The sequence below is a fragment of the Bombina bombina genome, chromosome 5, assembly GCF_027579735.1.
Source record: "Bombina bombina isolate aBomBom1 chromosome 5, aBomBom1.pri, whole genome shotgun sequence".
In the NCBI taxonomy this organism is placed as follows: Eukaryota; Metazoa; Chordata; class Amphibia; order Anura; family Bombinatoridae; genus Bombina; species Bombina bombina.
This window is the reverse complement of record NC_069503.1, coordinates 773,221,722-773,238,738: the sequence shown is the minus strand read 5'-3', so window position 1 is coordinate 773,238,738 and position 17,017 is coordinate 773,221,722. Positions and strand designations below refer to the sequence as shown.

The window sequence follows — 17,017 nt, the reverse complement described above, 5'->3', positions numbered from 1 at the left end:
CTTAAACCTCAAAGTACAGTTGGATATATCAAACGGCTCCGGTGACAAATATATCACAATACAGACCTTAAACAATTATTTGGAACAGCACTATTGTAGAGTAGGTGCTCGTGAAGACTGGTGGACTGCCAATTTACCCCAAATCCATCCACAATGAAGTTGATGTCCACAGAGTACTGTGGACATCAACTTCATTGTGGACAATACAGACCTTAGGTACGCCACAACTTCTCTCTTTTTGTCACTCACAGCTATTTGCCTTAAGCGGTGAGCTAGGACTCTGTTACCACATACTGATGAAGCTTACTTTAGCGTCTCCCGCTCCCATGGCTCCAGCATTAGACTCATCGTATTCACCTTTGCGTCGGTTAGTAGTGACGTCACAATCTGACAGTTCCATCGGTACAGGCTCACAGGGAAATCTTTGCAGTGTTAAATGGTCTTAATACTGGTAATTCAAAGTTTAAAAAAAAGAGAGGCCGGACCTTGCTTGATAAAATCAACAAACTTTATTCCAAATGATTAAAATAGATCCAAGGAGGAACAGCACAGTACAGGGGGACCTAGGACTGGTGCTATTTCCTCCTGTATTGTGCTGTTCCTCCTTGGATCTATTTTAATCATTTGGAATAAATGCAGTTTTTGCTATGTGGCCTAGATAAGGGTCTATCTACCAGTTCTCTGAAATGGCAGATGTCAGCTCTTTCAGTTTTGTTTCACAGAAAGATTGTTGATCTTCCTGGTCATTGTTTTGTTCAGGCTTGGGTTTGTATTAAACCTATTTCTCCAACATAGGTGTGTCCGGTCCACGGCGTCATCCTTACTTGTGGGATATTCTCTTCCCCAACAGGAAATGGCAAAGAGCCCAGCAAAGCTGGTCACATGATCCCTCCTAGGCTCCGCCTACCCCAGTCATTCTCTTTGCCGTTGTACAGGCAACATCTCCACGGAGATGGCTTAGAGTTTTTTTAGTGTTTAACTGTAGTTTTTCATTATTCAATCAAGAGTTTGTTATTTTCAAATAGTGCTGGTACGTACTATTTACTCAGAAACAGAAAAGAGATGAAGAATTCTGTTTGTATGAGGAAAATGATTTTAGCAACCGTAACTAAAATCCATGGCTGTTCCACACAGGACTGTTGAGAGCAATTAACTTCAGTTGGGGGAACAGTTTGCAGTCTCTTGCTGCTTGAGGTATGACACATTCTAACAAGACGATGTAATGCTGGAAGCTGTCATTTTCCCTATGGGATCCGGTAAGCCATGTTTATTACGATTGTAAATAAGGGCTTCACAAGGGCTTATTTAAACTGTAGACTTTTTTTGGGCTAAATCGATTGATATTAACACTTATTTAGCCTTGAGGAATCATTTATTCTGGGTATTTTGATTTAATAATATCGGCAGGCACTGTTTTAGACACCTTATTCTTTAGGGGCTTTCCCAAAGCATAGGCAGAGTCTCATTTTCGCGCCGGTGTTGCGCACTTGTTTTTGAGAGGCATGGCATGCAGTCGCATGTGAGAAGAGCTCTGATACTCATAAAAGACTTCTGAAGGCGTCATTTGGTATCGTATTCCCCTTTGGGTTTGGTTGGGTCTCAGCAAAGCAGATACCAGGGACTGTAAAGGGGTTTAAAGCTTAAAACGGCTCCGGTTCCGTTATTTTAAGGGTTAAAGCTTCCAAAATTGGTGTGCAATATTTTCAAGGCTTTAAGACGCTGTGGTGAAAATTTGGTGAATTTTGAACAATTCCTTCATGTTTTTTCGCAATTGCAGTAATAAAGTGTGTTCAGTTTAAAATTTAAAGTGACAGTAACGGTTTTATTTTAAAACGTTTTTTGTACTTTCTGATCAAGTTTATGCCTGTTTAACATGTCTGAACTACCAGATAGACTGTGTTCTGAATGTGGGGAAGCCAGAATTCCTATTCATTTAAATAAATGTGATTTATGTGATAATGACAATGATGCCCAAGATGATTCCTCAAGTGAGGGGAGTAAGCATGGTACTGCATCATTCCCTCCTTCGTCTACACGAGTCTTGCCCACTCAGGAGGCCCCTAGTACATCTAGCGCGCCAATACTCCTTACTATGCAACAATTAACGGCTGTAATGGATAATTCTGTCAAAAACATTTTAGCCAAAATGAACCCTTGTCAGCGTAAGCGTGGATGCTCTGTTTTAGTTACTGAAGAGCATGACGACGCTGATATTAATATCTCTGAAGGGCCCCTAACCCAATTTGAGGGGGCCAGGGAGGTTTTGTCTGAGGGAGAAATTACTGATTTAGGGAACATTTCTCAGCAGGCTGAATCTGATGTGATTACATTTAAATTTAAATTGGAACATCTCCGCATTTTGCTTAAGGAGGTATTATCCACTCTGGATGATTGTGAAAATTTAGTCATCCCAGAGAAACTATGTAAAATGGACAAGTTCCTAGAGGTGCCGGGGCTCCCAGAAGCTTTTCCTATACCCAAGCGGGTGGCGGACATTGTTAATAAAGAATGGGAAAGGCCCGGTATTCCTTTCGTCCCTCCCCCCATATTTAAAAAATTGTTTCCTATGGTCGACCCCAGAAAGGACTTATGGCAGTCAGTCCCCAAGGTCGAGGGAGCGGTTTCTACTTTAAACAAACGCACCACTATTCCCATAGAGGATAGTTGTGCTTTCAAAGATCCTATGGATAAAAAATTAGAAGGTTTGCTTAAAAAGATGTTTGTTCAGCAGGGTTACCTTCTACAACCCATTTCATGCATTGTCCCTGTCACTACAGCCGCATATTTCTGGTTTGATGAACTGCTTAAGGTGCTCGATAGTGACTCTCCTCCTTATGAGGAGATTATGGACAGAATCAATGCTCTCAAATTGGCTAATTCTTTCACTCTAGACGCCTCTTTGCAATTGGCTAAGTTAGCGGCTAAGAACTCTGGGTTTGCTATTGTGGCGCGCAGAGCGCTTTGGTTGAAATCTTGGTCGGCTGATGCGTCTTCCAAGAACAAGCTACTAAACATTCCTTTCAAGGGGAAAACGCTGTTTGGTCCTGACTTGAAAGAGATTATATCTGATATCACTGGGGGTAAGGGCCACGCCCTTCCTCAGGATCGGCCCTTCAAGGCAAAAAATAGACCTAATTTTCGTCCCTTTCGTAAAAACGGACCAGCCCAAGGTGCTACGTCCTCTAAGCAAGAGGGTAATACTTCTCAGGCCAAGCCAGCTTGGAGACCAATGCAAGGCTGGAACAAGGGAAAGCAGGCCAAGAAACCTGCCACTGCTACCAAGACAGCATGAAATATTGGCCCCCGATCCGGGACCGGATCTGGTGGGGGGCAGACTCTCTCTCTTCGCTCAGGCTTGGGCAAGAGATGTTCTGGATCCTTGGGCGCTAGAAATAGTCTCCCAGGGTTATCTTCTGGAATTCAAGGGACTTCCCCCAAGGGGGAGGTTCCACAAGTCGCAGTTGTCTTCAGACCACATAAAAAGACAGGCGTTCTTACATTGTGTAGAAGACCTGTTAAAAATGGGAGTGATTCATCCTGTTCCATTAAGAGAACAAGGGATGGGGTTCTACTCCAATCTGTTCATAGTTCCCAAAAAAGAGGGAACGTTCAGACCAATCCTAGATCTCAAGATCTTAAACAAATTTCTCAAGGTCCCATCGTTCAAGATGGAAACCATTCGAACTATCCTTCCTTCCATCCAGGAAGGTCAATTTATGACCACGGTGGATTTAAAGGATGCGTATCTACATATTCCTATCCACAAGGAACATCATCGGTTCCTAAGGTTTGCATTCCTGGACAAACATTACCAGTTCGTGGCGCTTCCTTTCGGATTAGCCACTGCTCCAAGGATTTTCACAAAGGTACTAGGGTCCCTTCTAGCGGTGCTAAGACCAAGGGGCATTGCAGTAGTACCTTACCTGGACGACATTCTGATTCAAGCGTCGTCCCTTCCTCAAGCAAAGGCTCACACGGACATTGTCCTGGCCTTTCTCAGATCTCACGGCTGGAAAGTGAACGTGGAAAAGAGTTCTCTATCCCCGTCAACAAGGGTTCCCTTCTTGGGAACAATTATAGACTCCTTAGAAATGAGGATCTTTCTAACAGAGGCCAGAAAAACAAAGCTTCTGGACTCTTGTCGGATACTTCATTCCGTTCCTCTTCCTTCCATAGCTCAGTGCATGGAAGTGATCGGGTTGATGGTGGCGGCGATGGACATAGTTCCTTTTGCGCGCATTCATCTAAGACCATTACAACTGTGCATGCTCAGTCAGTGGAATGGGGACTATACAGACTTGTCTCCGAAGATACAAGTAAATCAGAGGACCAGAGACTCACTCCGTTGGTGGCTGTCCCTGGACAATCTGTCTCAAGGGATGATGTTCCACAGACCAGAGTGGGTCATTGTCACGACCGACGCCAGTCTGATAGGCTGGGGCGCGGTCTGGGGATCCCTGAAAGCTCAGGGTCTTTGGTCTCGGGAAGAATCTCTTCTACCGATAAATATTCTGGAACTGAGAGCGATATTCAATGCGCTCCAGGCCTGGCCCCAGCTTGCGAGGACCAGGTTCATACGGTTTCAATCAGACAACATGACGACTGTGGCGTACATCAACCATCAGGGGGGAACAAGGAGTTCCCTAGCGATGGAAGAAGTAACCAAAATTATTCTTTGGGCGGAGTCTCACTCCTGCCACCTGTCTGCTATCCACATCCCAGGAGTGGAAAATTGGGAAGCGGATTTTCTGAGTCGTCAGACATTGCATCCGGGGGAGTGGGAACTCCATCCGGAAATCTTTGCCCGAGTCACTCACCTGTGGGGCATTCCAGACATGGATCTGATGGCCTCTCGTCAGAACTTCAAAGTTCCTTGCTACGGGGCCAGATCCAGGGATCCCAAGGCGGCTCTAGTGGATGCACTAGTAGCACCTTGGACCTTCAAACTAGCTTATGTGTTCCCGCCATTTCCTCTCATCCCCAGGCTGATAGCCAGGATCAAGCAGGAGAGGGCGTCGGTGATCTTGATAGCTCCTGCGTGGCCACGCAGGACTTGGTATGCAGATCTGGTGAATATGTCATCGGCTCCACCTTGGAAGCTACCTTTGAGACGAGACCTTCTTGTTCAGGGTCCGTTCGAACATCCGAATCTGGTTTCACTCCAGCTGACTGCTTGGAGATTGAACGCTTGATTTTATCGAAGCGAGGATTCTCAGATTCTGTGATCGATACTCTTGTTCAGGCCAGAAAGCCTGTGACTAGAAAGATTTACCACAAAATTTGGAAAAAATATATCTGTTGGTGTGAATCTAAAGGATTCCCTTGGGACAAGGTTAAGATTCCTAGGATTCTATCCTTCCTTCAAGAAGGATTGGAGAAAGGATTATCTGCAAGTTCCCTGAAGGGACAGATTTCTGCCTTGTCGGTATTACTTCACAAAAAGCTGGCAGCTGTGCCAGATGTTCAAGCCTTTGTTCAGGCTCTGGTTAGAATCAAGCCTGTTTACAAACCTTTGACTCCTCCTTGGAGTCTCAATTTAGTTCTTTCAGTTCTTCAGGGGGTTCCGTTTGAACCCTTACATTCCGTTGATATTAAGTTATTATCTTGGAAAGTTTTGTTTTTAGTTGCGATTTCTTCTGCTAGAAGAGTCTCAGAATTATCTGCTCTGCAGTGTTCTCCTCCTTATCTGGTGTTCCATGCAGATAAGGTGGTTTTACGTACTAAACCTGGTTTTCTTCCAAAAGTTGTTTCTAACAAAAACATTAACCAGGAGATTATCGTACCTTCTCTGTGTCCAAAACCAGTTTCAAAGAAGGAACGTTTGTTGCACAATTTGGATGTTGTTCGCGCTCTAAAATTCTATTTAGATGCTACAAAGGATTTTAGACAAACATCTTCCTTGTTTGTTGTTTATTCAGGTAAAAGGAGAGGTCAAAAAGCAACTTCTACCTCTCTCTCTTTTTGGATTAAAAGCATCATCAGATTGGCTTACGAGACTGCCGGACGGCAGCCTCCCGAAAGAATCACAGCTCATTCCACTAGGGCTGTGGCTTCCACATGGGCCTTCAAGAACGAGGCTTCTGTTGATCAGATATGTAGGGCAGCGACTTGGTCTTCACTGCACACTTTTACCAAATTTTACAAGTTTGATACTTTTGCTTCTTCTGAGGCTATTTTTGGGAGAAAGGTTTTGCAAGCCGTGGTGCCTTCCATTTAGGTGACCTGATTTGCTCCCTCCCTTCATCCGTGTCCTAAAGCTTTGGTATTGGTTCCCACAAGTAAGGATGACGCCGTGGACCGGACACACCTATGTTGGAGAAAACAGAATTTATGTTTACCTGATAAATTTCTTTCTCCAACGGTGTGTCCGGTCCACGGCCCGCCCTGGTTTTTTTAATCAGGTCTGATATTTTATTTTCTTTAACTACAGTCACCACGGTACCATATGGTTTCTCCTATGCAAATATTCCTCCTTAACGTCGGTCGAATGACTGGGGTAGGCGGAGCCTAGGAGGGATCATGTGACCAGCTTTGCTGGGCTCTTTGCCATTTCCTGTTGGGGAAGAGAATATCCCACAAGTAAGGATGACGCCGTGGACCGGACACACCGTTGGAGAAAGAAATTTATCAGGTAAACATAAATTCTGTTTTTCAAGCCTATTTCTTCTCCATGGAACCTTAACCTAGTGTTTTACAAACTCTTCCTTTTTGAACCTATGTATACATTGGACATTAAACTACTTTCTTGGAAAGTGTTATTTCATTTGGCTATATCTTCTGCTAGAAGAGTTTCCGAATTGTCTGCTTTTTCTTGTAAGCCTCCTTATGTGAGTTTTCATCAGGATAACGCTGTTTTACGGACGTCATTTACTTTTTGCCTAAGGTTGTTTCTTCTGATAATATTGGCAGAGAGATTGTTGTCTCGTCTTTGTTTCCTAATCCTAAAAATGTTTTTGAAAGGTCTTTGCATTCTCTGGATGTTGTTAGGGCATTGAAATATGTTTATGCTATTAAGAACTTTAGACAAACTTCTGGTTTGTTTGTTCTTTTTTCTGGCCCTTTGATTCATAAAGCTTATTTGAAGGCATGTCAGCCTCTACTGCAGCGGATTACTGCACATTCTACAAGGCCAGTTCCTACTTCTTGGTCTTTTGAGAATGAGGCTTCAGTTGATCAAATTTGCAAGGCATCTTCTTTGGTCGTCTTTGCATACTTTTACAACCATTTTGATGTTTTTGCTTTTTCTGAAGTAGCCTTTGGTAGAAAGGTTCTTCAGGCAGTTGCCTGTTTGATTGCTATGCCTGTTTACACCCTGTGTTTTTAGGGTTATTGTTTCTTCAGCACATCTTTTTTTCCCTGCTCCTTTTTTGGCTCTCTTTCCTTTTTTTTACCTCACTTGCTTGGCTATACATTAGACTGAGGTATGTGTGAGATGGGAGAGGTTTTATAGAGTTCTTTGAGTTTGGGAAACTTTGTTCAAAATTGTCTGTTATAACTGAATCATGTCTCTTTAAATACAGTAGACACACAAGGGGATATTTATCAAGCTGTCAACCGCAAATACGCCGGAATTCCACAGCAGAATTGTTGCGAGCTTGAGCCGACCTAGTTATCAAAGCCTACAGACCGGTAAAAGTTGACATTTGTGACGGAACATACGATCTGCTGGTCTCAATCCGACGCAGATCGATGCTTACGTCATTACAGATGTTCAGACTACACATTCGGCTCTATTTGACACCTTTTCCCATTTATCAAATTTCTAACAAGTACGCTCGCGGCTATTCCGGCCCAGCATGCATGGTTTTCAATCCGCCACCCTGGAGGCTGTGGATGCCATAGAAATCAATGGGAGTCTGAAAGCACCGAAAGCTTATTTTCGATGCTGCCAGATATCCCATTGATTTATATGGTTAAAAACAAGTAAAGTTTACACCTAACACCCGAACGTAAGCTCCGAGTCTAAACACCCCTAATCTGCCGCCACCTACACAATGTTATTAACCCCTATCCCGCCGCTCCCGGACCCCGCTGCCACTAAATAAATGTATTAATCCTAAAACCTCTGGCCTCCCACATCACTACCACTAACTAAACCTATTAACCCCTAAACCGCCAGCCCCCCACATCGCCATAAACTAAATTAAGCTATTAACCCCTAAACCTAACAAGCCGTTAACTTTAAATTAAAATTACAGCATCCCTATCTTCAAATAAATTTAAACTTACCTGTAGAATTAAGAGAAACTATTTTTAAACTATTATACTACAATTAAATTAACTAAATCACATATTAAAAACCCTAACCCTACTCAAATTATTTAAATCTACTAATAAACATTATTAAAAATGACTAAATTACAAAAAATAAAAAACACTAAATTACGGGAGGGAATTTTTTTTAATCAAAAATAAAAAAGAATTACACCTAATCTAATAGCCCTATCAAAATAAAATAGCCCCCCCCAAAACAAAAAAACCCTAGCCTACAATAAACTACCAATGGCCTTTAAAAGGGCCTTTTGTAGGGCATTGCCCCAAAGAAATCAGCTTTTACCTGTAAAAAAAAAAAAAAAAATTACCCCCAACAGTAAAACCCACCACCACCCAACCAACCAACCCCCCAAATAAAAAAATCTAAAATAACCTAAGCTCCCCTTTTATTTGATAAGGTCATTTGTATGGGCCCAGACCCTAATCTAGAAAAAAACACCCAAAAAACCCTTAAATAAACCTAACACTAACCACCGACGATCCACTTAGTTATTGAAGTCCCACTTGAAGGATCCATCCTGCTGGCAAGAAGTCTTTATCCGGACGGCCTCTTCCATCTTCATCCAGCCGGCGAAATCCTCATCCAGGTGGCAAGAAGGCTTCATCCAGACGGCATCTTCTATCTTAATGCATCCGGGTCCATCATGAAGACATCCGGCGCGAAGCTCCTCTTCATACGGTCGCCGCCGTAAACTGGAACTTCAATGCAAGTGACGTCATCCAAGATGGCGTCTCTTGCATTCCTATTGGCTGAAAGGTTCCAATCAGCCAATAGGATTAGAGCTGTTAAAATCCTATTGGCTGTTTCAATCAGACAATAGGATTTGAGCAGCTCTCATCCTATTGGCTGTTCCAATCAGCCAATAGGATTGAGCTCTTATGTCTTCAGGATGGACCCGCTCCGCGCCGGATGGATGAAGATAGAAGATGCCGTCTGGATGAAGACTTCTTGCCGCCTGGATGAGGACTTCACCGGCTGGATGAAGATGGAAGAGGCCGCCCGGATGAAGACTTCTTGCCGGCTGGATGGATCCTTCAAGCGGGACTTCAATAACTGTAAGTGGATCATCGGGGGTTAGTGTTAGGTTTATTTAGGAGTTTTTTGGGTGGGTTTTATTTTTAGATTAGGGTCTGGGCATGTGAGAGAGCTAAATGCCCTTTTAAGGGCAATGCCCATAAAAATGCCCTTTTCAGGGCAATGGGGTGCTTAGGTTATTTTAGATAGGTTTTTTATTTGTGGTTGGTTGGTTCGGTGTTGGGGGGTGTTTGTATTTTTTTTTTACAGGTAAAAAAGCTGATTTATTTGGGGCAATGCCCCACAAAAGGCCCTTTTAAGGGCCATTGGTAGTTTATTGTAGGCTAGGGCGGGTTTATTTAGGGGGGGTTATTTTGATAGGGCTATTAGATTAGGTGTAATTCTTTTTTATTTTTGATAATGTGTTTTTTCCCCCGTAATTTTAGTGTTTTTTTATTTTTTGTAACTTAGCGTTTTTATTTTTTTGGTAATTTAGTCATTTTTAATAATGTTTAATAGTAGATTTAAATAATTTGAGTAGGGTTAGGTTTTTTTAATATGTAATTTAGTTAATTTAATTGGTAGTTTAATTTAATTGTAGTATAATAGTTAGGGTAGGTTAATTAATAGTTTAAAAATAGTTTCTTTTAATTCTACAGGTAAGTTTAAATTTATTTGAAGATAGGGATGTTATAATTTTAATTTAAAGTTAGCGGCTTGTTAGGTTTAGGGGTTAATAGCTTAATTTAGTTTATGGCGATGTGGGGGGCTGGCAGTTTTATAGGTTAATAGGTTTAGTTAGTGGTAGTGATGTGGGAGGCCAGAGGTTTAGGGGTTAATACATTTATTTAGTGGTGGCGGGGTCAGAGAACAGTGGGAGAGGGGTTAATAACTTTATTTAGTTTGCGGCGGGATCCGGGAGCTGCGGGATAGGGGTTAAACATTTTAGTATAGTGGCAGCGTTTAGTAGCAGGGTATAAATAAAGTTGGTAAAAAGCTGAATAGACGCAAGATCGATGCTCATTGCCCTGTACTTGGTGCGCGTCTTTTTGACGGCTTTTTTTTTATAAATATGGAGATTGTTTATCTTTGATAAATATCCCCCACAGAGACAATGTGATGCCTATGGAGAGGAAAATTAAATTAGAAGTTCTTATGCACTCCAACTTGCGCTCGCATGACTTCTATGGCATAGATATGAAGATGTATAATTTAAAGAGATTTTTTTTTTTTTTAATATTTTTGAGTTTTACAAACATGTACAATAGAACAAATGCAGTAAAGAAATTACATTTTGCTGAGGTTTAAGTAATCCGTTATTAAAGCTTTGTGATACAACTGAAGATTTGTCTTGGATTCATAACGATTCACAAAAATGTATTACAAACCACAGATGAGATAAACGGTAAAAGGAAAGAGAATGAAAAGGAATAGAATAAAAAAGAGAAAATGTGAAGAAAGTTAGCAAGACAGGTTAATGTGTTTTAAGATATCATTATTTTTTAGGCTAATAGGATTATCATTTGTAATAGACAGACTTTGCATCAATTTATTAGATTTGGCTTAAAAAGGCTTTTAATATAGTATGATTTGCTTGGTGGTTCCCTGGTAATGTGCATTTTCTAAATATATTTTTTTTTGCTTAAGAAAAATGTAAAAGGTTAATATATTAATATAACCCATCCAGTGACTTTTCCTGTCTTATATGTGGTATTCGTTAGGTTATAGGTAATACTAATCATGTTCACACAATATAGTTTTAGCTTTATCTGCAGACCAAAAGGATTCCATTACAGTATTGCAAAAAAAAAAAACCCCCAAAAAAAACTCTTTTTCCCAGATTAGAAATTGAAAAAGTTTTTTAAAGCAAGTTGAGGTAATTTTTTTTTTATGTGTTCCAGGCTGTGATTTCTAGCCAACATGGCAACCTGACATCCAGTATTTGTTAGTTCCTAACCCCCCCCCCTTTTAATTAGTTTTGCGTTGTACTGATTATTAGCATTATATAAGGTGATGATGTGCTGTTGTGTTATGAAGCTGTCTGGGGCCAGTTAAAGGGACAGTATACACCAGTTTTCATATAACTGCATGTAATAGATACTGCTATAAAGAATAATATGCACAGATACTGATATAAAAATCCAATATAAAAGCTTTTAAAAACTTACTTAGAAGCTCCCAATTTAGCACTTTTGATAAGGTTAGGCTGGTACACCCACTGAAAGGGGTAGGAAAGCAGGAACAGCAGACACTACCCCCCTCCCCTGCATATGAAAAGATAAATTATGCTAAAACGTTGGGGCTTGGGTAGGAGCCTGAAAATCAGCACAATCTTATTTTAAAAATACGCAAAACTATACATTTTTACAAAAACATCCCAGATGGGCTATATATAATGGATCATCCGTAGAACATTTATGCAAAGAAAAATTAGTGACAGTGCTCCAAGCTTTGACGTTAAACGGTTATCCTTTATAAAGTGCAACTACAATATCTCAATGTGTAGTTTTGAAACATCCATTTAAGTATATTTTTCTTAATTAAATGTAAATATTGTATTACTATCTTATTATGAAGTCTGATATATTTAATTCTACTGCTCTCTATGATGTTTGTCTTTTTTAATAATATTGTCAACATTTCTATATTAAACCTACTTTGTTTACTTTTCCAGCTAACACTTCAAGTTTATTGGAAGTTTAATTATCTTTAATATGGACAAATTGCAAAGCAATGAAGATCAGACATTAGGTGATGGAACATCCCTATATAAAGAGAAGGAATCTACAGCAGATAACATCAATGCCATTTCCTTATCTGAAGAAGTACAATGTTTTTCATCATCTGCATCTGAAAGTGAAGGGAAATCTTATTGCCATAATAATAAAAGGCCAATTGCAGATTTACATTCTGTAGTCAATGCTGAAGATGGTGAGCTTAAAAATGAACACTTACCAAAGAGAATAAAACTTGATATTACTAAATCTCTTAATGAAAGTCCAAATGATGTATGTGACACATTGTCCAGTCAAAACTGTACAGGCAACACTGAAGCAACTCCAGGGGTACAAGAAATTGTTGTGATCTCTGATAAGGAAAACTTACAAACTTCATCATCGCCAAAAAGAACACCCTGCCAAGGCCTAAAAAATCTAGAAGAAGGACTATTAAAAGAAGCTGAAATTAATATTAAAGTTTTACAAGTCAGGGATGTTAGTTGTAAAGCTGCTGAAAAGTTACCTTCTTCAGAATGTGATCTAAAGCAAGTTGAAAATAATTGTGATATTACTTTAGAAAGGGAGCAAACCGTCAAGAAGTTACATTTAATGACTGTTAATTCAGTAGATGTGAACAACACTGCTGTCAGACAGATTCATCAAGAAACATCATCAGACAAACCTAAATTGAGTGGATTACTCACAGAAAGTGGCTCAAAAACTAATCTATCAGAGAGGTCTGGAAACAATTCCAAATTACTTAAAACGTCAAAACCTACTAAGGGTACAACATCAACAAGAAAATGCAAAAAAAATATTTCAAAAACAATTCTTGGTATAAAATTAAGAAGAAAGCGTGAAAGAAAAGCACACGAGAGAGGTAACTTTTTTAAAAAGAAGTATGGTTTTAGGCAAGTTAAGAAGCCGTTGCCCTTGATTAATATTAATAAAAAAAGAAAATCTGTTAAACTTGGTTATATAAAACCAAATATACAAAAACCAATAAAAACATTTCAACTGCAGTCAAATTCTTCTCAAACTGAAAATATCAATCAGAAAGTAAATATAAGTATAGATGATGCCAATGCTTTTTCTAAGAAGACTATTGAAGAAATACACAAACTAAAAGGTTCTGTGGATTTGCATACATGTACTTATGTTAAGGATGTTTTTCAGAGCAGGAAAGGTCTTTATTGTCAACCATGTGGGTATTTTTGTATTACCAAAGAGGACCTTGAAGACCACTGCAAAAGCGACAGTCATCAAAAAACCAAGACAAATTTAAAATGCCATCTCTGCTCATTAGTAGCTGCCGAGGAATCAGTCTTTAAAACTCACATGAATGCTGAGCATAACATGTGCTTCTATTGTGATTATTGTAATGTTTATTTTAGTGTCGAAGAAGATTTGGTGCAACATAAAAAAACAGAACAGCATTTATGGATGCTGGATCAAACAAGCCGCACATCAGATACAGAAATATTTATTTTAGAAGCAGCTGCTAGTAGCAGTAATCCATCAGAAAATGGGAATAGCAATGTGACGGTAAATGAAATGGAAGTTACATCTGAGGCTAATGATTTAATGCATGTAGAAGGGAACAAAGAAACCGAGACATGTCCCAGTGAGGTAGGAAAGACACAGTTTCAATGTAAAAAGTGTTTTTATAAAACAAGATCTTCTACTGTGCTTACAAGACATATCAAACTGCGCCATGCCCGTGATTATCACTTTTTATGTAAAGCCTGTAACATTTACTCTATGTGTAAAGAGGGAATGGAGAAACACATAAAAAGGAGTAAACATATTGAAAATGCTAAGAAAAACAAAATTGGATTACTTTTTGAAGAATGCATTGAAAAAGTTTGGTTTGATGGAGTTTCTGAACATGCCATTTCTGACAAAGATAGCTCAAAAGATGTAGCTTTTCAAGGACCACAGTTTACCCCTGAGAATAACTTGCCTTCTACTGAAGAATCCATTTGTTCCAGCCAGTCCTCCAGTGAAATGGATCGTCTTTTAGCAAATGTACCGAAGAGAGGAAGACCTAAAGGAAATATTTCTAGAATATGCACGTACTGTGGACTTTTAGCTTCTAGTGTCACAAACTTAGCAGTTCATATTAGAAGGAAACATAGTCATCAGTATAGCTTTCTATGTAAAGTGTGCAACTATTACACAGTTACTAAAGGAGATATGGATCGTCATTGTGCAACGAAAAAACATAAGAGTCGTGTATCAGAAGAAAAGTGTGATCTACAAAGTGCAAATATAATTGTTACTCCTGATGGGACAAATTTTGAAGTTGTCAAGAAAAAGGGACACATGAATCTGGAAAAGGACCATTTGAATAGCGGTAGTATTGTAAAACCTATAAATGATTTAAATACCATGACTCAGGAGAAAGAAGCACAGCATTCTGATAATACAATGAATGTACAAGATGGAACCTCCATGAACGAGCCTCAAGAAAAGCTAGCGGGACATAATACCATTGACAGTATTCCTCTCTCAAAGAGCTCCGCTGAAATTGGTAGCACTAAATGCACTCACTGTGATTTTGCAGCACATTCAGTGTTATCTTTAGAGATGCATATTAAAAGAAAACATACCAAAGAATTTGAATACTACTGTATGGCATGTGATTACTATGCAGTAACACGGAGAGAAATGATTAGACATGCAGCAACTGAGAAGCATAAGATTAAAAGCCAGTCTCGCCAATCATGTGTATCCACGGCTGTGGACAACAGAGTAGCTGATTTGCAATCTATATCCATTATTGTCCCTAAAGATCAGCTTCAGGAAGAATCAGAAACTTTTACATTGGAAAAACAAGTTTCTGAACCAAATCTAAAGGACAATGCTGACATTTCTATTTTGCAGGCAAAAGATAATGTAGACAGAGAAACCACAACAAGGACAGGTTCTGCAATTGACAAAACAAACCTATCGGTTTCTATTGAAAGCAGTGTAAAAGAAGATAAAGAATTAAATAATGTCATAAATAGACAACTACAAAACATAGGGCAAACTGTTGTGGAAGCAAATGTAACGCAAAGTGTCCAAAGTCAAAGCCTTGGTTATGGATGTAAAGTAAGCATGTTATCAGGAGAAAATAAAACTATTGAATGTGAAGAGAATGGGAAATCTGTTGCTCTAACTCATCAACAAGAATACACTATTGAGGATGCCAGTAGTCTAGAAATAAATCCAAAAAATGATGTAGAAATTGCAATCAATGCTCCAGAGACTATTTCAGTAGGCCAACATCAAACAGAAGCATGTTTAGTCGATAATGTTTGGACTATAGATGTTACAGCAGAATATAGTAACTTAACTGAATCGTACAACAATGCTCAAAATGCAATCAAATTTGATTCATCAATAGTAAAACTCAAAGTTTCTCATGGTGCTGATACCACTGAAGGTATTGAAGGACAGCCAAATAGTGACATAAAAGGTAATGATTTAGATTCCAATTCTTTTAATTCAGTACCTGCAAAGAGGAAAAAAGATAAAAACAGTCAAGGCAAAATGCCTCGCATTCGCTGTGATGACTGCGGCTTTTTAGCAGATGGCCTTAGTGGGCTGAATGTTCACATAGCAATGAAACATCCAACAAAAGAGAAACACTTTCACTGCTTGCCATGTGGCAAGTCATTTTTTACAGAAAGTAATCTACACCAACACTTGGCTAGTGTAGGCCATGTGAGAAATGAACAAGCTAGCTTTGAGGAATTACCCGAAGGTGGTTCCACGTTCAGATGTGTGAAGTGCACAGAACGATTTGATTCTGAACAAAGTTTATTTCTTCACATTAAAGAGCAGCACGAAGAATTGTTAAGACAAGTCAACAAGTACATTGAGGAAAACACTGAGCAAATCAACCGAGAACGGAATGAAAATCAGGGGAATGTATGCAAGTACTGCAACAAGATATGCAAGAGCAGTAATTCCATGGCTTTTCTTGCTCATATACGAACGCACACAGGTATGTCAAATAAAACCTATTCATTGTTTTTTAAATCTAATATTTATAGGAGTTGTAAGATGCCAGTAAACAGAGCCGAAGGAACAGAAATATAAACTGTTGAAATCAGACATTTTTGTACTCCACTGTAAATTGTTAGTTGAACTCTCCACTACTTCAATTTTAAGTGTTCACAATATTTTATAGCAGGGTTAACCTTATTTGCTGCATTTTGACATAATGTAAAGACATTACATGCAAACCTTGTATAACACTGTCAAGGTTTGTTTCTAGACTATTGTATTGAATATAAACAGGACCAACATCCTGGATTAGTATCTGCCAGAATACTGAGATGGAAATGACTTCCTGTCTCAGACCTTGACGTTGCTTGTGTATTGGTCAAATGTGTGCTAACAAAGTGTAGCACACACCAAGCATGAAGAAATCCTTACCATTATACTCTTCATGTAATGTGTTTTGGTCCCCAGTAAGAAATGTGTGTTCATAATTAAAATGCACAGTTAGTTTATTTTCTTTGTTGCCTCTAAAAGGAAATATATTAAAATGTTTTTCTTTAAAGAAAAAAAGTGTTTCTACCTATGGAGGTGTGCCTTTATGTAACAGTAAAGTTACATGAGAATTTCAGTTGTGCACTGATACACATTTACTGCTAAATTCAATGTTAAAAAAACAAACTACACAAGGTGTAAAAGGTGCTGCTTTAAAGAGACATGAAACAATGTTTAATTATGCATTGTAAAACAACTTTGCAATATATATTTGCAGATGTTTTGTAAGGCACCTGCAAAAATCAAGGACTGTACTAGCATACCAATCTTAACATTTCTACAGTGGGTATTGAAAAGAATCAAACCCCCCCCCCCTTGAAAATAATCACATTTTGTTGCTTTGCAGCCTGAAATAAAGACCAACACAGTTTTTGTTTATCCAATTGTAATTACTCAGTGCAACTTATAACATCAAAGTGAAAGATATAACACCAACAGGTCAGGCAAAAACAAAAGACAATTCAAA

General features: G+C 39.2%; 1 protein-coding gene across 1 annotated transcript in view; it reads left to right on the top strand.

The window, feature by feature from the left end:
• The window catches only part of ZNF407 (zinc finger protein 407), a 1,276,568-nt gene that overhangs the window by 153,470 nt on the left and 1,106,081 nt on the right, over nt 1–17,017 (top strand). Inside the window, 1 exon segment of the mRNA XM_053714859.1 lies at nt 11,964–16,000. Coding sequence (XP_053570834.1) covers nt 12,004–16,000 — 3,997 coding nt within the window. The 5' untranslated portion in view covers nt 11,964–12,003.